Genomic DNA, 20,924 nt, shown 5'->3' on the forward strand with positions numbered 1-20,924 from the left:
ACGTGGCTACTGGAGGCTGCTCACAGTACATTAGGAAAAATTGCTTTATTCTAAATAAACTACAATTTGCTTTCCCAACATTATTGTGGAAGAACAAATGTGTTTACTGATAGTTTGAAAGTTTGGCTAGCAATCAAAATGTTGCAGAATGAATGCAAAATCAAATTCCAGTTGACAGATTAATACAGATTTTCCTTCCATATGCAGAACTGCTACATAAATAGATATTAAAGCAGCTCCAGTTAATAAAATATTGAGAGCTTTAATTTAGTTCAATATCACAAAATGTTTTATATGATTTGAATACAGAAATCATGTTGGGGAAGCTTAGGAAGAAACAATCTTGTGTTAATTCTACGATACCACAAAAAGATTTGGTGGGCATTTTGCTGCTTGGGTATGTAATGGATCCCCAAAAATGCAGAAACGCAAAAATAAAACTGAAGAAGAAAAGGAGTTAGTGTTTTCCAGTTTGAGAGTTTGGCATGCGAGAAGTTAGGATTTGTTAAAATAGAAGTTAGTCTGACAGAGATTTTTCTGCATTATCTGAGACCTCACAAACCTTACACCACTTGATTATATGATATTGTATGACAGTATGACAGTTGGTAGCAGTAATTACAGTAGTATGCAGGCAATTTTCAGCTTGGTCTCTTTTAATCTTTGTTACCTGCGGATCTCACCTCTATCATCTATTTTTATTTTTAGAAAAAAAAAACCCGATCTTTCCAGAAGTAGGAAAAATTAAGGCTTTCCTTCTACTACTTCTACAGCTGGCTTTACAAAAGAAGCCATCTTTGATATTGCGGAAGGAGAAGTCAAGATTTGGTCCTCAAAGAGCAGATGGGCAAATTTCCATTTTAAACTACATACTATCTTTATTGTATGTGTGGTTTTTGGGACATACAGTGGTTACTGATTTAATTTTTTTTTTTTTTTAAATAATCAGCCACTATTATCTCACAGTACAGTGACAAACTAAGCTTAGATGAAGGCTTTGCTGAACTATTTGTGGACATAAATTGAGGCAAAACTGAACAGTTTTGTAAGTTTTTTCTGGACTTTGCTGTGCTATTAATGCTGCACTGTTAACACATCTCATTTATACTTGTCGAGTAAATTTGCTCGAAGTACTTAAGTGTTTGCATGAGCAAGAACAACTTCTACTCACAATCCTTAAGAGACTAAAAGACTTGGATTAAGTGCATTGTCTTCAAAAGTGCTAAAACAATCATTCTCCCTCCTAAACACTCTTTTTCAAGTGACTATGCCTGGTTACTGGTTAGTGTCATTTTGATTAGATAACGGTAAAGAGATATTTAGGTGTTCGGCGGCTTTCAAATAGCATTTTGCATTCACTTCACTGGATGAATGACAGAGAAGCAAGTATAAAAAAAATGCCATTAAATCAGATCAAGTTATATGAAAATTGCAATTTAAATAGTATAATGCTTTTTTATTTTGGCAAAACATCATATTATGCATTTTACATTTTCCCTTATCACTTTTGATGCTGTTTTACGAAGTAATAACGTTTTGCACAGAAGTGTACCTTTCTGATGAAAAAATTAGAGGACACAGATAGCATTCAGTTTACTTCTAGAAGCTATTTCCTTATTATATCTCTCCTCAAAAAAAAAAAAAATTTTTTTTCCAATTCTGCTGTACAAGGAGTTTTTATGGAGCCACAGGAATAACATCACAGTCCTGCCAACAGAAGGATCATTGTAATTCTACCTCCATTTACACCCCTAAAATAAAGCCATCAACTATGTATGTGAAATTTGAATAAAATGGATGGAATGTATGTTCAGAATGATTCAAATTCCTTTTCTGTATTATTTGTGCATAGCCACTCACAGCCAGAGGTGGTTCAGAGGCACTGAGGTATGAGGTAACTGATGTAGTCCAGTTTGCAAGTGCTCAGAGGAAAAAGAAGTCCATGAATATTGGCCAAGGGTTCTGCATTGCCACTCATCAAACTGAACTACCAGCTACGTGGGAATGTACAGATTGCCTGTGCATATGATTCAGAGCCTAATTGCTTTTCAGGGCAGATTTCTAAACTTAGACAAAAAACAGGATGCCATACCCCCAAGAAAAGTACAGTTTGGAGATACTTATACATGAAGTTGAAATGCTGTTATTTTATTCTCAAAATGTTTAGTATGTAACTCTCTCTCTAATGTAAACAAGAACACCAAACGAAAATACTAATTTTGATTAAGCTGTTATCTATAAGGCAGTGAAAACCAGAATATACTCAGTGGCTCTCAACAAGTGAGGAAAAGACACACAAATAGTAAAAGCACTCAAGAAAACTAGATGTGTTGACTACTGGCTTGTGCATACAGCTTTCCCACTGTTTCATAAACAAAGCTAAGCACTTATGATAGTGCTGTGTGATTTTTTAACTAATAAAACCATCATCTAGGAGAACTGGTATTTTTTCTGGTTAGGAAAGTCCTGATCTGATGCGTGTTTTCAAGTAGAAAGCAAGAGAACTCAGTGGGACAAAGCAATTTCTTTCCTATGCTCTCCTTGGATAACAAATAGAGACCACGTTGCCTAAAGAGACTCGGATCATCCCAGAACCATCAGGCTGATGTCCACATGATGCTAAACAGCACAACTAGAACAGATGCTGGAATACACTTCTTTTTTCCTCTTTATTTTTAAATTCTCAAGATTGTAAATTGCATGAGAAACATGATCTTTTAGGTACTTGATTTTTAAAAATTTTTTTATTTTCAACCACAAAAAGCTGGCATGAGGACAGAACAGTTATCTGAGAACTCAAAAGTGTTACTTCAGAGCAGCCTCACTTCCTTGTAGCTGACCATATTGGATCTTAAAAAAAATAGGAGAAACGTTTAGAGCGTGTGCATAGTCTGCATTTCCTATAGCTGTGGTTTATGTTTGAATTGTAGGACTTTATCACATCACCACAATGAACCACTTCATTTACCTCACTAGCTAAAAAAAGCATCAAACCAGTATAGGAGCAATCAGTCAATTCAGCCTTGTGAAATTCCACTGAAGTTACACGACAGATGATATTAAACAATAGAAGACATGTAGTTCATTGTAGTTGGTCAGAGAAACTTTGCTAATCCAAAATAAGGAACTGCATAGTATAACTGAGGACAGAATTTATTCTGTCACATCAGTTTAACTTTAGAGGATAGAAATACATATATGTTTTGAAACACCAGCCTCTCAGGCTACCCAGCTCTGCTGGAAGCACTGACACAGCTAAACAACTAAAAGAAGAGAGCTATGCTAAACAGAAGCAACTCTGTCTGGGAGAAAAAAAAAAGTATTTACTGGTCTTATCTTAAAACATAAGTGAAATCAGTGCAATAAACAGCAAGCCAAGTACGATCTTCATAGCATGTATGATACAACCTGGAAGGCAGAGTTTTAACCAGGAATTGCAGGACATCGATGTACTGCTCCTGGCAATTTGCATTAAACTCTGCATTTCAGCTGCAGTATTTTGAATGTTAACATTATCAAAATTAATTTATTCCACGCTCATGCTTGATTTTGCTGGATTGCCATGAGCTGTCTTCTTTTTAGGTGCATTCCACATATTCATTTTGTTGCTTTCTTCTCATCCAGAGGAGGTAGCAGCAAGCGTGTGTCATACATTAAAAAGCTGACACTTGTTTTGGCCAGAGAAAAAAGGGCAAAGAAGTAAACATCCCTCTTCACTGGCAGGAGCTGAGATTTTCACTAGTTAGTTTGTGGTAGTACGAACCTTTCAGCTACAACTGTGCAGGAGTTACTCAAGTTTGCCTTCTCTGTTTCGGTGTCTTCCTACCCCTGTCTTTTTTATCAGCTGGGATTTTACACACTAAAACCTACAAAACCTTCAGGCTAATACATACAGAGAAACGCTTAGAAAAGCTTCTTTCATAAGCAAATATAGGTATACTTCAAGAAATCACAAGAGGAGGCATTACTCCAATACCGTAATTTTATAAAGAAAACATTAGGAAATTAAATATGTCGGAAGTGACATCTCAAGATCTGATAATTGTTCTCAATGCTAGAACATCCATTTCCTTTCTCTTCCTCTCCATCTCCACCAAATTACACCACAGTTGTGAACCACTTCTCCTTAGCCACCATGGCTGCCTCCCACATCTGGACTCAGGACTGCCTGGTACGCTCAATGACTGCATCAAAGCCTTGCTTATATTTGACTTACAGGGGGAAGGGCTCTTTGATATGCGACCTGCAGTGTTATAGAAAAAACTCATCACTAAGTGATCCTCAATACTAACTACAACATGCCAGCTGGAAAGCCAAACATTACAATAAAACATACTTTCCAGACACCGAGATGGTTACTTACTACCACCTTAAGAAAAAAGAATGGGCACATTTCAAGATATTTTGGGAGTTTATGATAGGCATTTGCTTGATATATTCATTTTTCAGCATAACTGAAATTCTGGCAATGATATCCCATTTTTCCTCACAAGTGATCAGTCTTGTAGCACTGCCCACTGTAAAGAGTGAACAGTTAAATGTGTTCCCCTCCACCGGTACATTTTTTCTGTCGGCAGACAGGTCTCTCTCTCAAGAGACTGGTTAATTCTACACACATAATAAAGTGATAAACTCTGACTTGAATTAACAAACTGCTTAATAGATACTTGGGTCACCTCTTTAAGGGCCTGATTCTAAGTACATTGAAATTGATAGTAAGCTTTCTTTTTCAATGAAGAGAGATGAACATGGATACGTGGTTATAGACACTACTGAATTGGGGCAAGTACTACTGCAGTGTGAAGCATATCTCACCAAGAAAGTCATAACCATGTCAAATGAATTAGTTATTCTCTATTTCACTACTTACCTACTGTGCAAAACTATTTCGTTGTCCTCTTGGATTGCTTCTGTCCTGCTTCCTGGCATATGAAGTTTGCCTGTAGGTCAAAGGATTGAAGCTTAATAAATGTACTTATTATACAAGTTCATTCACATAAACAGGCTGTAAATATTTTGGACTTCTAGACCTTAAAACACCACCTTCCAAAAGGAGATTATTAACAGAAAAATTAGCTAACCTAAGTACAAAGCTTAAGACAAATCATGGAAGAATAAATTATTTTGATTTGATTCTTTCAGTATTTCAATAGTCAAAGAATTGAAGCCCTTTTCATACTAGAGAAATTTGTATTAATAATGTTACCATATGGCATCAGATTAAATTCAGCAGTCATAAATTTTAGTTCATATCAATGTCAAAACTATATCCTAGAGTTTTACATTCATTGTAATCATAGTAGCATGAATTCATTTCATGTAGTCAGTCTCTTTGAATTTATAGAATCATAGAATGGTTTGGGTTGGAAGGGACCTTAAACAATCATCTAGTTCCAACCCCGCTGTCATGGGCAGAGGAAGGGGGAGAACCTGTCCACTGGGTGAGTTTCAACCACCAACCTTTTGGTTAACAGCCGAATGTGCTAACCAATTGCACCACAGAGACTCAATAGTCGATGGCTGATAATGCAAAAGGCAAGTTTAAGAGTGCTAGTGTAAGGAAAACTCTCAGTTGGTTGTCCTGAAAGCAGGTATCTTGCTCTACTGTAACAGCAGCAGAAAAAACAGACCCGCTCTTTTCTCCCTAGCCACTGCGCCTGCCTTACGCATTTCCTCAAGCACTCCTGACTCCCAATAAAAAAGAGCACTAAACATTTTTATAGTCACAATTGACAAGTTTCGTTCAGCTGCTAACTTAAGCCTTTCATATTTCAAGAGACATATATCTGTAAGGCATTAAAAAGAAAAGCAGGGCAGCGATTAAAATGACTGTTCAATTTTCCATTAATACATATAAGATCTACAATTGTAGCTTGACTTAAGTTTTGTACAACGCTGTATTTATTTATTTTTTAATCTAGGAATTACCGAACTGAATCAAATCAGAGGTCTACTTAGTTCAATATCCTGCTTAAACAAAAAAGGCTTCAGAAGTTGATTTCTGTAGTAGCCAACTATGAATCAACTCTTCTGTAATTCTTTTGAACTGACAAAAAAATTTGTTTAAACTCTTTGTCAAAACCTTTAACTTGACTAAACTTAGTAACTCTTGCAACTCTTTTGTTATTAGTTCATAACCCGGATTACAAACCATATTTATCTGGATTGTCCAGATAAATACTTACAATTAAAAAGTAAAATTCCTAATTTCCAGTAGCTACAAGCTCCATGCTGTAATTACACAAAAGATATTTCATTTGTTAGTTTCGATTTTTGCAAAAGCATGGTGGATTTTTTTCCCCTTTTATCTTTTTCCCTTCTGAACTAATCTCTTTCCAGTTTTCACTTCCTCTATTCAGAAGAGCTTTCCTATGGTTTATTCTTGTAATCATTCTCTGATCCTTCTACAATACTTTACAGAGACGTGGCTGTTGCAACATATACTTACTAAATATTTTTTTTTGATTTATACTATGTTAAGATGATGAAATACATATTTAAAATTACCTTGAATTGCAAATTTGTTACATAATTAAGGGAGAAGATTAAAAAAAGGTCTGAATAGCATAATTAAAAAAAAAAAATAGTATGGCAACCTGTCCAGTTGCCATAAAGTAGATCCATATCTATAATCTAAAAATAAAAAAAGAGCTTTTTTTTCCCTTTTGATGACACACACATTTAGGCTTTTTTTTCCTGTATGAATTGAAGCAGAAAAATATGCTGTTACAGTTTTATTTTCAACTGCACATCACTTTTAACCTTCAATGAAGATAGTGTTTTATTTAACATAACCAAATAACGCAGTGCAGCTCTAGGTTAAAGTTAGCACATGATCAGAACTTCGACTGATAATTTAGAGCAGAAAATATTTTGTGGCTGCCACCATGAGGCAACAGCATGTACTTCTGTTGTCATTCATATTGTCTGAATAAAACGAACTGAGCAATCACATGTCATTATATCCTAAGCACAGCTCTTTGGACTAGTCACCGAGTTGCTCAGAGATACAGACTTTAAAATGGGAGTTTACATATTTATGAACATGTTTAAAGCCTCAATGCATTATGTATGCTATAGTCCACCATTGAATTGTGTCAGCATTCTTGCAGGCTGGAAGGGAATAAGCCAAACTGTAGCTTTGCATCAAGAGTTATAAATGATTAACAGTCCTTATGCTGAAAGGTGGAGCCCTGATCTCAGAAATGCTATCGTATTGCGATGCCATCTAGTGATAGAGATTTTAAATGTGGGAAGGCATCCTCCCTCCTGACAGGTATTGCAAGTTCCCCACTCCCCTCCATATGTAGATTGAATAGTGACAATCTATAATGGTTATACATCAGAAGATTGTGATTTTTTTTTTTTTTTTTACTTAGGTAGATCTATGGCAACCTGTAACTTGCTCAGCCTGTTGTGCCTTGCTCAAATAGGCATTTGTTACTTTTCTTCCTACAATCTAACCAAACTACTTCATTACGGCTCCAAGTAATTACCAGAAGCTTTTGCTGTATTTTCCCATTAGTTATGACCTAAGTTGAGTAAGTACCATTTTACAAATATTGGCATTTCTATATTTGAAATTCCCAACATACTACAGACACTCTTGAAACTTGATAGGTGATACTGACAGCATAGTATCAATAAATATGAAACATCAGGGCAAAAGTTAATCTAGTACACACACCCATAAAACCTTCAAAGCAAACTATATATTGATATTTTTTTTTTTTTGGCTTTCTGGAAGAAATAAATTTAAACAGCACTGCCATGCATACAACACAAAATGTGACCCAGGCATCACCCTATCTGAAGACAAGCAAGTTGATAGCCTTTTAAATGATTCCATTTTAAAGGGTGACATTAGTTGGACGCTGCTTAGAGTACTGCTTACATGTTGCTTATGTTAGGATGAAGCTTACAGAATAGGTAAAAATATTTTTCATGCTTCTCCAAAAATAATTTATTTATAAAAAATATGAACCTGAATGGAACTAGCACTTTCTTCTCCAGCCAGATGCAGACCCCTGTATATATATACAGTATATACTTAGTATGTACACCACACAAATGGAACAAAAATGAAAATCTGTATGGACAGCAGGCAAGCCTGAAGAGCAGAAACTGTCATCCTTACAACAAATAGGATGCGAGTTTAGCCCCGTGATGGCCTCTTGCTTGAAAAACCTTGTGACTAATTGCTTCCTACCATGAATTTAACAATCTGGCCAACAAAGAGTTCTCACTTGCGGCAGCTAGGCTATCTGCAGGGGAAAGTGTTCTCAGCAGGAGTAGCAGTCTGCATCAAAGAAACAGAAAAAAGTGCTTCCATGCTCTAATGTCAGACAATACAGAAAATCCTTTGAGTAATATTAGATGTAACAGAAATTGCCTAAAAGAAGCATTGGAATGCATAATGCTCTCATTACTCACAATACTGCCATTTTGCTTCAAATTTCCCCAATTTTATTTTTAAAGTGCTGATATTTTAGTAGCAGTCTGCATCAAAGAAACAGAAAAAAGTGCTTCCATGCTCTAATGTCAGACAATACAGAAAATCCTTTGAGTAATATTAGATGTAACAGAAATTGCCTAAAAGAAGCATTGGAATGCATAATGCTCTCATTACTCACAATACTGCCATTTTGCTTCAAATTTCCCCAATTTTATTTTTAAAGTGCTGATATTTTTATTGGTCTTGAATGGGCAATTTCTTCCACTAATCATCCAGGATTTATCAGTGAAAAGAAGGGAGCATACTGTGCCGTGCAAGGCTACCGTGATTTAGAGTCCAGATTACCTTGCAATATTTAAATAGCCTTGGCATTAACAGCAAGTTGTCAGTGCAATTTCCAAGGCTACATAAGAAAAGGATACAAGTATGGGGCCTTAGGGAAGCTGAGCAAAGAAACTATTAATTACTCCAGCAAAGTCAGGGGCAGCCTAAAGCAATGCAATGCCAGCAACTGATGGGGTCCAACAGTCCTAAAAGCCCACACCTCAGTTCTCCCTTCCTCTGAACCGAGTTCTTGCAAATCAACCATTTTATAAGCATTGCCCCTTGGTAAACTGTTAAGGTATTGGGCTATATATTTTCAGTAAAGGCAATCAGCATTGATTTCCCCCCATTCCCACCTTTCAGTATTTGTATTACAAGTCCTCTTCGCTCATAGCAGTGCAAAGTTCAAATGTTGCCAGTGAGCGTGCCATTATTACGGCCATCATTCCTCCTCCCAAGGCACCATTTTGAATTGGCTACTGCATCTAAACAAGTTTACAGATACAAACATGTTTAAAAGCATCATTAAATTGAGACTGCCCACTTCCTGTGAACAGCTGTTTCCAGACACATACCTGCAGCATTTTGTACTGGGTGCTACATAGAAGGGATTCTGCTTTTTACTTCCAACGGACAAGAAAATGGTGTTGCCCCCTCCAAACTGGAAGTTCAAATAAAATCACGTGCTTAGGAAGGTGAGTTACAATGACCTTTGATGTCTAGGATTTATACGAACTCTTATTCCACTGTATTAATTATCCAAAACGCTAACAATCCTTAAAGCAACACACAAGCCTTAGGACACCTACCTATATGATAAAGATCCGTGCAGAACTGTGTCACAGACCGAAAGGTTGAACTGTGACCTTCAATATAACTGAGACTATGAATACTTCTATGAAGTTTAGTACTGCCAATTGCATCATCAATTCAGTGTGCTTAAATATAAAGATTTTAAGCAATATCTGGCAATATAAAGACACGTATATTATATTTGTATATACATAATATACAAATTATGAAGTTTGTAACCAGCCATTTGGTTACCAGACACACTTTTTATTCCATGGGAATGCTTTGGGATTTCAGAGTGGAAATTATCAGATATGGCTACTCCCAGCCCCATGAAAACACTGTTATTAACAATACTGTAATGTACTGAAATTGTTACCTGCAAAATGGTGATAAAATGGTTATGAGGTCTACAGATAGTGCTGGTGCTACAGTTAGGTTTAGAAGAACTTTCTCTAAGGCGGCATCTCTATACATGCTTGTACATCCAGCTCTGAAACAAAACCAAACTACAAGATACATTTGTTTTCTAAGTTTGGAGAGAATCTTTTTCTCCTGCCAAAACCATCCTTTCAGGGAGTACGGCAACAAAACCAAAACACATACTCACCAACACACCTCATTCAAATCTGCCATGAAGATCAGTGCATTCGGCAGCTCCTACAAAAAAAACAATTTACACAGTTATCTACTTTCTGCGAAAACTAACTGTATATTTGTATGTAAAAATAAAAAAATATTGAGTCTTTTAGATTGAACATAGCTACCAAGCTCATTACAAGATGCATGGTTAATACTATGATTCCTCTTTCTTTTTATTTGTTTCTTCTTTATGCATTCTTGAACCAGTTCTTGGAATTACACTCTTGGAAGAGCTCCTTTTGAATACGGTAACTTTGAAAGAAAACTACATAACAAGAAAAGAAATAGCTGAATGGAAAATCAGCAGTATTTTTCACCTGTCTTGAAACCAAGCATTTATTTCATAAATTTTTACAAATAAGATTTTACAAAAATGGTAAAGAACGAAGTTTTCTACCCACACTAAAGAAATCAATGTATGCTCAGTACCTTCACAAAGCAAGTTTGGTTTCAATATCAAAATAATACCCAGTTAGTCATGCACCATATTCTCAGGTGCTGTCAACTAACATAACTTTTGACCTATAACAATTTATACCAGCTTTCACAAATATTTGTATTAGATTATAGAAGTCTTCCCACACGCCAGTTTAGGATCAGTTCAGTATTTCCCCAGTTAACCTCTTGAAAAGAAACAAACAATAAAACCTCCTTTGGGGAGTTACTGACTGTAGGTTATGACTGTCACAAGCAACAACGTCATACAATTTCTTTCATAAAGAGATCACACAATTATTTTCCAAGTCACTAGAAACTGGTTCCAGAACCCTGCTACTCTGAAGGGTAAGGCTTCCTCCCATCGTTGGGAGATTTCAGGAGTCTCAAGACATGCACCTTTTCTTCAATTCCAAGTTAATTTTGAGAGGGAGAGGGAAAAAAAAAACCCCAAAACCAATTCCAGGTAAGAGAGTCTTCTAAAAAAAACCAGGCCATTTCAGTGCCTCACTTCATTTACTTTAAATACACTCTGCCTGCATGTTCCTTCAGTACAGCAAGGATTACTGTCCAGCCATCTTTTCTCCTACAGAACCGCATGAGTGTCCTTCACAAAGTGTTTTTGTTAGTTTAACTATGTGGATAAACTCTCTTCACCTCCAAAACCACCTTTTTTCTTTCCCCTGGATACTGTGTTAGCCTTAAAATATTCCTGGTATGAGCCGGTAAGGTACCGCAGCAGTGTAGCGCGTCCAGTCCTTCCCGTATTTGCTGAAACAACGGTGTTCATCCCTAATGCAACGGTGGGTTAGCAAAATAGTCATATAAACAATGTAGAAGTAAGGCAAGATGTGTTCAAACCCACAAGTCACGCAATAGGCCAGGGAGCCCATCAAATCTCCTGTGTAGTTAAAATGGCGTGCCCACCCCCAGAACCCTGAGGTCATCAGTTTGCTGTAGTACTTGGTCCCATCCACAGACATGTAGGAGCACTCGATATACTCTGGTTTCTTCCCCCATATCTTGCAGTTGCCATTTGTACGACGGAAGAGGTCCTTCTGGTGGTTGGTCATTCTGAAGATGTAATAGCCAATCAAGCCCAACATCAAGATCCCTATGGCATTAGCTGTGCGCAGCTGAACAGGGTGGTAAACCAAATACAAACCCTGGGGAGCAGAAAAAAAAAAATACAGTGATTTACTTTAAATATATGCTCAGGATGCCAGACTAATTTCTTGACCTACAGTGACCCAGAACAGATGAGTAGAAAAAATAGGAAAATCCACCCTGCCAGTAAAACCGTGGAAAATTTTCAGAAAATCTGCATCCTACATTTTCCTTCTCTCTTTCTCTCCCCAAAATTGCATTTCTTAGGTGGAACAAGAAGAGAGAAGTTGCAAAGATGCAGACAAACCGGGACCCAAGGAAAAAAAAGAAAAAAAAACAAAAACAAAAAACCAAAACAAACCACCACGCACCAAAAAACCCTCAATGTGCAGGAGTACAAAAAGGGACTGAAAGCATTTAGAAAAATATATAGACACAATAGACAGTAACAGAAAAGGGCACAAAAGAAGGGGAGGAGAGGAAAAGCTGTCAATTCCATACAGGGACAGTAAGCCTTCCTACAAGTGAACTGTTACAAAGGATGTTGTAATGGTTACTCAGTATTCAAACTGTCTAGAAACAAGTTAGGATACAAATCAAACTGCTGGGTAGAGTGTTTCCGGAAAGTTTCTTTCCTTTCAGCCCAAACACGTATTCTACCACATTTTTACCTGCAAAGTATAGAGGTAAGGCAACCAAACACAGTCTCCCCAGCCCAAATACCATCCAAAATGATCATGGCAGATATCAATGGTTTTCAAATACCAGGCTTCATTCCAGAAGAAGTCCAAAACATAAATACCCTGAAACAGAACAGTTTCATATTAGTAACAGAGCACTGTCACCAGTTATCCTGTTTAACAGCATCAGCCTAATTTTTCTGTGCTGTCTTGTGATAAGATCTCAAAACTGACTCGTGTTTTTATTTTAACGCCTCAAAAATAGGGTATTGAGGAACATATCACACAAATATACTGCATCTATATAGATAAAGCAATAATAAGTAATGAAAAGCAGTATTAACCAAGATAACTAAGGCAACTGTGCTACTGTAAGGACACACACTTAGGAAGCGTACTCACATTTGACCACCCCTACCTCTCGTCAGCTTAGAGTCTTATGCTTATAGAGAAAGGGAATAGAGCTTCTATCGAGCTGGCTCCTATTTACACATATCAATAAATAAATCCAAACTATTATCTGTACTTATTACTTTGGGGTCTCTTCAGTAGAGAGCACAGCACCTGACTGGCTGTTTTCAGGTGTGGAGACATCTGTAGTTCTGCATGTCTCACGCACACACAAAGAAGTTAGGTGCAGTGCTGCCCTCAAAAAAAACCCTGCCCAATCTTGCTCCAACTAAAGCCACCGAATTTGTCATTGTTCTCTTTGGATTCATTATCAGGCTATGCCTGTTTCCAGAACATAGACTCTCTTAAGTATCTCTTAATTTAAGTTTACACTGAAATCTGCTGGTGCAGACGTGACCATGCCACTGGTGGCACTCTGAATGAACAAGCAGAGTATTCACAGTGGCACTCTGAATGAATACAAGTGTCCAAAGAAATGAATACAATTGACCAAAGAAGCAAGTCCCAGTGCATCATCACTGAACGAGGTTGTTCAGGCCAGGAAAAATTGTTTAAGTTCAATTTCAATGCAAGGAGTTTTTTCTAATTTAATAATAGCTTATTTCCAAATTGCTTTCTTATTTTCCTCCTTTGAATTTACCTGAAGGACATTGACAAGAATCATGGAGTTGGTTACTTGACCATACAGCTCCTGTTGTTTAGCAGCATAGGAAAGGTTAATTAGAGTCCAGGCTACAATACCAGGGCGCCCATTGAAGAACAGCTTGAAATCAAACCACTTTCCTATTCGAGGGTTAAATTCAATCCCCATCATGTAGTCATAAAAGAAGTTGCCAGTGAATTTGCTGGAAAGCATAAAAAATTAGAAATGTACGCAGTTATACACAAATACAGGTAATTACTATTCTGACTACACATTTCGGATTCACTTGATGTAATGATAATAATCATAAAACCATATAACGTTGTGCAAGATAACACAAATTGATCCAACCAAAGTATTACATTAGTAGAGATGAATTTTAGCTTCAGAGGTACCCTAATTTATTCTTGGTAACACTTTTGAACAGTCTAACTATAACCTTACACCACGCTATTTGTGACAAATAAGTATCTGTGACACTGAGGCTGCCAGTCACATGACATGGAGCATGAAACAGACGATGGTGCTAATGAAGCAAAGAACCACAGTCATACATTGGCCCATCTATCTGTGCCAGTAAAATATATTCTGTCATTATTATTCTGTGCAGCATTCAATTTATATGTCTGATTACCTAGTATTCTCTCATTATTGAAAACCACATACCAGTCTTTGGCATTGGTAGGTAAAAAGTAGCTTTTAATCATTGCAAATGTGGAAACTGCATATCCCAGGATATTGGCACACCACAGGAGAGGAATCCAGTTGTCAAAAATGATGGTGGGTGAGAACCAGTGGAAATAATAGGCATTTGCAAACCAAAGCACATGAGTAATGATCCAAGCCTGAAGTCCATTGATTTCATACTTATTCACTACACCTAAAATATGAAGAAAAAATTGAATGTTACTAACATTGCATTAGTGCAGCTTTTTATTAGTGTGGATATGCATACAATATGTAGAAGCTCAATCAAGTGCTCGTGAAATGACCTCACTCTCCTCACCCTCCCAATTAAATATCTTGTGGCACTTTTCTGAAAGTTTCATTAGACTCTGCTGTAACCATCAGGCTTTGTTCGGCTGAGTTTTTCCTCTTTACTCTCCCTTCACAAAACAGTGAATTTGGCGTCTCCCCTATAATTGGCTAAGGTAAGAAGTTACCCTTTGTCACACTTAGTTCACATCACGCATTTCGTTCAAGTCTTATGGGTTAACATAGCTTCAGCAGGTGCAACTGCATTGACAAATACTAGCAATAGTTCACTGCCGATTTTAAGCGCCAAAATTATCAATCTGTATTTCTCCATTGCTGGTGTGGTGCCTGCCATATCAATAGTTTTACTATCAGTAAGAGATAGAAATTCTATCATTTATTCTAAAAGATGATGTAGATTGCTTTTATTTTTGTTTGAAGTAAACATACGAGGAAGGTGAAAGCATTTATGTCCACATGTCCTCCAGATACATATGGGTTATTAAAGATTGTAAGTACAGATATACTATCATTTTCAAAGGTTGTATATATTCGAAGGAAGAACTTACCAGCAGGGGTGACAGCACCTTCTTGTACACCTCCTACATATCCAGGAAGAAATTTATGGCAGAAGTCAGGAACGAACACATACAAAAACACCTAGAAGAGAGACAATGTATTAACAGCAAAAACAGACAAGACAAACCCCCCCAAAACACTATCCCTTTCATACACGTACCAAATATAACACATGGCAGTTTCAATTAAGTATTGGATAAGCAAATACGGCAAGATTTAGCTGTTGTGATTTTAGACTAGTAATACGTCCAAACTATTAAACAATCCTGAAGATGTACTTCATGTATGCGTCATCCTTTTTCGGTGGGGAGGCAGGACGGTTGGTAACTAGACTCAGGTCCTTATCCTTTTATTTTGAAGTTAATCTGTGTTATGTGTAAGTTGTTTTCCAACTTGGAAAAAAATTGGAGTAGTTTGGTAAGTTTGAAGATATTTTACAAATGTAAGTTATATTTCATACATCAATGTGCTTTTACTGTCTGTCTATTGAAAATATCACCCCTTCTGCAATGTTAGTTTATGATACATTTATTGTGTATTAATTTAAAACAAAAGGGTATTGTTGTTATATAGTTGCTTTTTCCTAATAACCACGTCAAGGAATATGTCACACAAGGAATATTTGGGAATATTCTCTACATATTTATTTCTCAAGTGCATAAGCTTCATTTGGATTCCAAAAAGCCATGGAAGTAAGAAAACCCAAAGAGTAAATGCCACTGTGACATTCCGTTGTCCTTCATGTAAAAGGATTAATCAAACAGCTGTTTGAAAAACCAGCCACTACATCTAGATCATAACTCAGTAATATACCTGGAAAGTGACCCAAAGAGTATAGATGCCGGCAGCCCTATAGGTCAGTGTAGGAGTCTTGTTCCAGATGTCAGACAGATGTTTATTTCCCGTGAGCAAGTCAATGAGTGGATCAATCAGAGAGCACTGGTACTGGTCACAGGACATTATGAAGTAATACACGATAAGTGGTGCAAACATGAGCAGGAAAAGGATGCTTGCCAAGGAAAACCAGTCCACCTCCCTGTAATCCAAAACAGAGCATTTTTTTTTTCTCCAGCTTTCAGTTAGAACAGTGGTTTGATTAAGTCAGGCATTTTTTTCAGTGGACCTTCTAGACTAACAGGATGAAAATGGAAAATGTTTTCAGGGCACATACATTTCTTTGGGTCAAATAGCTATAAAAGCTTCGCATATTACATACTTTACCACAAACTGGTATAAAGCTATGCTAGTTGATCAGAACAACAGAATAGATAATATCTCCCCTCCAAAAAGCAGATTATTATTACAGCCTTCATGTTTTTGATGGCAATCATGGGTATAACTGGTAGATTATTCAGTTGGAAGTGGTAAGAGAATCACAAGAATATTATGCAAAGCTTGGAAATACAGAAAAGACAGACCTTGGACAGCCATTAGTCGAACTCTCTCTGCCACACACTGTCTCTAGTGGCAAGCCATATAAACATCCATGGCTGTTTCCAGTTGCAATACAATACTCTACTAATACTTGCACAACTCTTTAAGAACAGAGACATGAGTCATAAATCTTGCTACAGCAGGAGACGTCAGCTGGCAATACCACAGATGGATGCCTTTTTTCCAAATCTTAGGAAATATTTTGTTCAGCCCTTCCTTGAAGGAACCACAAATTTTACTGATTTTTATGATTTGCTTTCCTTTTTTGCAAGGATGACTGTGTTTTAACCCAAGCCATCTGGCAAGCTCTCCATCTTAAAAATCTTGAAGAACTCTTCTTTGGCATCTGTTAACCTCATTAACCATGAGCTTTCAAAAGAAGGGCAATGCCACAGTCTGTTATTAATAGAGTAAAGTTTAAAAGGAATGTAGCATCTATAAGAGCAAGTATGAACCAATTTGAAATACAATGACTAATTAGGGTCATCAGCTTCTCTCACCATGCTCTTCCCCACTGGACTTGAGGTGTTTGAGTATCATTTTGGGTGGTTTTGTGTTTTCTTTCTTCAGAAGGTTTTTTCTCCTGATGAGCTGCCATGATATCCTGTATGAAAGAAAATATTCATGGTATTACTCCAGCTGGTTCTCAATAATTCTTATGGCTCTACAGAAGAGAAACACAAAACACAGTTATTAAAAACCATTATATAGCCTTCTGATTACAAGAAATTTGGAAGGGAGGGTAGGAAGGGAAAAATCCCTCCTGATTCCTTATGATCTTATATGCAGCAAAACATAATCAAAACACTGATGTCAAAGTAATCCATTAAATTTCTCGCTAACTGGAAATTTCTTTTAAGATATATTGTATAATATATGGCTTATTACTTACATGTGAGATGCAAAGGGAAAAAACTGTTTTGCCATGTTCTTATAAACCTCTGAAAATAAAGATCTGTAACTAATTACCTTTCTTAATTAGAGAAATTGCTACTGTTGTAACATTACCTGTACTGGACCTTGGCAAATTAGGTACTTTTCCCCAGACCCCTTGCTCTATATATGTTAGCTACACCAAAGAAAACAAGACAACAGTTTATAATCCCATCTAGATCAGAAATCAGCGGGAACGGAGAACGACTTACTAGGCAACACTTAATTCTCTCTGTGGAACATGCATTATAGCTTTCTTTTGCTCTGCCCAAATACTTCTTTTGCTCTGCCCAAATACTTCTTTTGCTCTGCCGGAATCCCCCCCCCAAAAAAAAAAAAAAAAAAAAAAGGGTATTTTTCCCAAACTTTGTCTTGTGGGAAGATATAGCCTCTAAAACACATGAAGTGTTGTAGTTTGCTATTCAGGGCGGAATTTGCTAACAGTTGTTAGCTTTGTACCTTTTCAGGCTTTGATGTTTTAACTCAAACCAGAAACTAGCAGTTATTTCCACTGAAACAAAAGTGATAATACAACACACTGTCGGGGGCCCTGAGGACACTAACAGTTGTTAGTTTTGTACCTTTTCAGGCTTTGATGTTTTAACTCAAACCAGAAACTAGCAGTTATTTCCACTGAAACAAAAGTGATAATACAACACACTGTCGGGGCCCTGAGGACACTAACAGGCCTTACTGTCCCTTCCTGGCCTGGCCCAGGGCCTCCCCAACCTTGCCCATGGGCCAGGATACCCATTTCAGCCCATCCCTGGCCATCAGTCCTTGCCTTGGTGATGCCATAGGAGTGCTGGTCTCCAGCTCCACCAGAGCCCTGCCCTGCCTGGCCATGGGTCCTGCTGACCCAGGCCTGAGCCGCAGGCTGTCGTCCTGGCCCAGCCTCATCCCCATGGCCCTGCCTGGCCATCCTGGGTCTGTGTCTGACTGCCCTTCCCCCCACCAGGCCTGACCCTGTCCCCCACAGCTGGGCTGATGGCCCCATGCCTGGCCTTGGCCTGGCCTTATCACCACAGGCCTGCTGGCAATCGGGGACCAGACCCTGACCTATAGTCTGACTTCCCGGCTTGACCTGCCTCATCACCATCAACCTGCCCGATTATCTGGACTCTTGGTTGAACATGGCCATAATCTCTGCGTCTGCCCTGTTCACCTCACAGAGGTACTATGGGACTGACAGGCAAGCTCCTGCCCGCAGCCATGCTATGCCCTCCGAGCTCCCTGCTCCTGGCCCCTTCAGGAGCAGCAGGCTCTTGCTGCTCCCTGACACATTAAGAAAAAGGAAGATGCCTAGGTGCCAAACTAAGGACATCTCGGACAATATCAGCACAGCTGCAGGGACAACATGCTACCCTCAGATTCAAAATACATAGTATGTTACTCTGAAGAAATCTCCTCCACACAACATTTCAATAAGAGTGTTTATTTTCAGAAGTAATCTGAAAAGAAGTCTAATCACTCCCCTTTGCCAACTTGGTTAGGCAGAAATCCTAAGCAAGGAAAGCAAGAAGATACACAGGTGGCAGGAAGCTCATGTTATTTACTATTTCAATTACCAAAAGTGCTAACTACCACACCTATCTTTCAGCAGAGACATTTTAAAAGACGGTCAGACTTCTGGCTTAGATTTGAGCCAGATTTGAGCTCAGATTTGAGCCAGAAGGCTACATCTTTCCAGGTATCAATACTTTCATGACAAGGTTTCGAAAGCAAATAATGAAACAATCTCAAGAGGAGGTTATTGATCATGTGCAAGAAGTAGAAAGAAGCAAGACAGGAAATCCACTTTATCAAGGTTAGAGTGTGGGACCTTACTTCAGTTATTTGTGTCGGTTTTGCTTTACAAAAGTAGTGCAAATTCTTGTGAGGAACAGTTACAGCACTGGTAAGAATTTTGCCAAGATAGAAAGGCTCTTATTCAGGAAGCATCAGAATTGGAAATATTTAGCTCAGATGAAACCTTCGACATCATTTAGTCCAATCCCAGCTGCCCCTGCTGAGAGCAAGGACAACTTAGGTCAGGTTGCTCAGCACCTTGCCCAGTTAAATTTTGAATATTTCCAAGGACTCCACATGATTTCAGTCCTATTGAGAAAGCGGGCCTCTTTTCTAAGAGACCCAAAAAAGAAATCCTAGGTTGAGAATTTTCATGGTGTTTAGTTTTGTTTTAGGCTCTTAAGTAGCCAAACAGCCCAGCTACTTTGCAGAACTCAGCATACTAGATTTGAAAACTCTGCTCAGTCTGCTGAGCACTCATAAAAAGCCTGCCTGCAGCTGGCAGCACCCGAGATTTCGTGCAAGACCCACACACACAGAGTTTATCATTAATCCTACCAGACAGCGCAGAAACAGGATAATCATCCAATTACTAAAACTGGGAACTGGCTAGATGAGAAAGGCTGGCATTCAATAGGTTGCGTATGGGATCCATGCTTCCCCCTATTTAAAGGCCAACAATTGCCACCAAGTTTTGCCTTTCTACAGAACAATTTAAACAAGTGCCTGCTTAGGACTATTCCCCTAAACAGACACACCCAGTCCGACAGACAGCTATGCTGGCAGTAACAACCTCTCATGTTCAGAACTATTCCCACGTCACTTAACACATGCCAACATTTCTGGATCAAGACTCCCACTGAAACTGTACTCCTATTAGTAACTATTTCAATTGCTATAAATGTGAGCTTTCTGTTACCCCACTAAACACGCCCCAAACATTGCTTTCTTAAACCCTTAGTCAGCTTCTTAACAAGAGCCTGAAGCAAAACTCACAATTCAAATATCACCTGCACAGAGAACTCCAGAGATGCACTCTTCCTCTGAGTCCAAACTTCAGGGCTTAACAATGAAGTACTGCATCACTACTCACTGTTAAAGGAATAATCACGCCAACCACACAACTCACTTGGAAGCTCTCCCCATTTGGTGCCTAACCCCGTATCTAACATACAGTTCAAACAATAAAGTTCACATAAAGTCCTTTCAAGCAATAATAATAAATGTGTTTGCTGCTTTTCATCAGCATGCTCTGGACTTACTGAAGAGAATCTCGATCAAGTGTAAGTGTGGCAAAACGCTTTTAGGTTTTGTCCCACAAAAATAAGGCAGACTCCTGTTCATGAATATGTATTTTAAAGCAAAATCCCTAGCTAACATGCAATATTCCACAGAGCCCCGCGTTTTGCACAGGAGAGGAACAGAGCAGCAGGCTGCCCAGGAGGGTTCAGCTGACTCACGTAAGCAGGGAGGGCGGCACCTTCCCGCACGCCAGGCCCCTCATACGAGACAAGGGTACCTTGGGGAGCATTACCGGGAGCGGGGGTCCCGCAAATTAAAAACAACCTCCGGAGTCAGGGGGCATTTACCGAGCCGATGGCGCCGCAAACGCTCCCTTCCAGCCCCGCTTCGCCCCTCCGCTCCTCGCCACGGCCCAACATGGCTCTCAGGGAGGCACGCACCCACGAGCCCGAGCCCCCCGCTCACGGGCGGGCTCTCCGGTCCG

The 20,924-nt window shown here is 38.5% G+C and overlaps 1 protein-coding gene across 1 annotated transcript; it reads right to left on the reverse strand.

Moving 5' to 3' along the window:
* Nucleotides 1-11,349: 11,349 nt before the first annotated feature.
* On the reverse strand, nucleotides 11,350-17,075 carry DHCR7 (7-dehydrocholesterol reductase). The gene is made up of 7 exons (XM_009580264.1): nucleotides 16,978-17,075; nucleotides 15,857-16,079; nucleotides 15,034-15,124; nucleotides 14,156-14,369; nucleotides 13,487-13,691; nucleotides 12,427-12,558; nucleotides 11,350-11,814 (listed from the first exon to the last, which is right to left on the reverse strand). The coding sequence occupies exons 1-7, from the start codon at nucleotides 17,073-17,075 to the stop codon at nucleotides 11,350-11,352; spliced, it is 1,428 nt and encodes a 475-aa protein (XP_009578559.1).
* Nucleotides 17,076-20,924: the final 3,849 nt, after the last annotated feature.

This window comes from Fulmarus glacialis, unplaced genomic scaffold (assembly GCF_000690835.1).
Source record: "Fulmarus glacialis isolate BGI_N327 unplaced genomic scaffold, ASM69083v1 scaffold24996, whole genome shotgun sequence".
NCBI lineage: Eukaryota > Metazoa > Chordata > Aves > Procellariiformes > Procellariidae > Fulmarus > Fulmarus glacialis.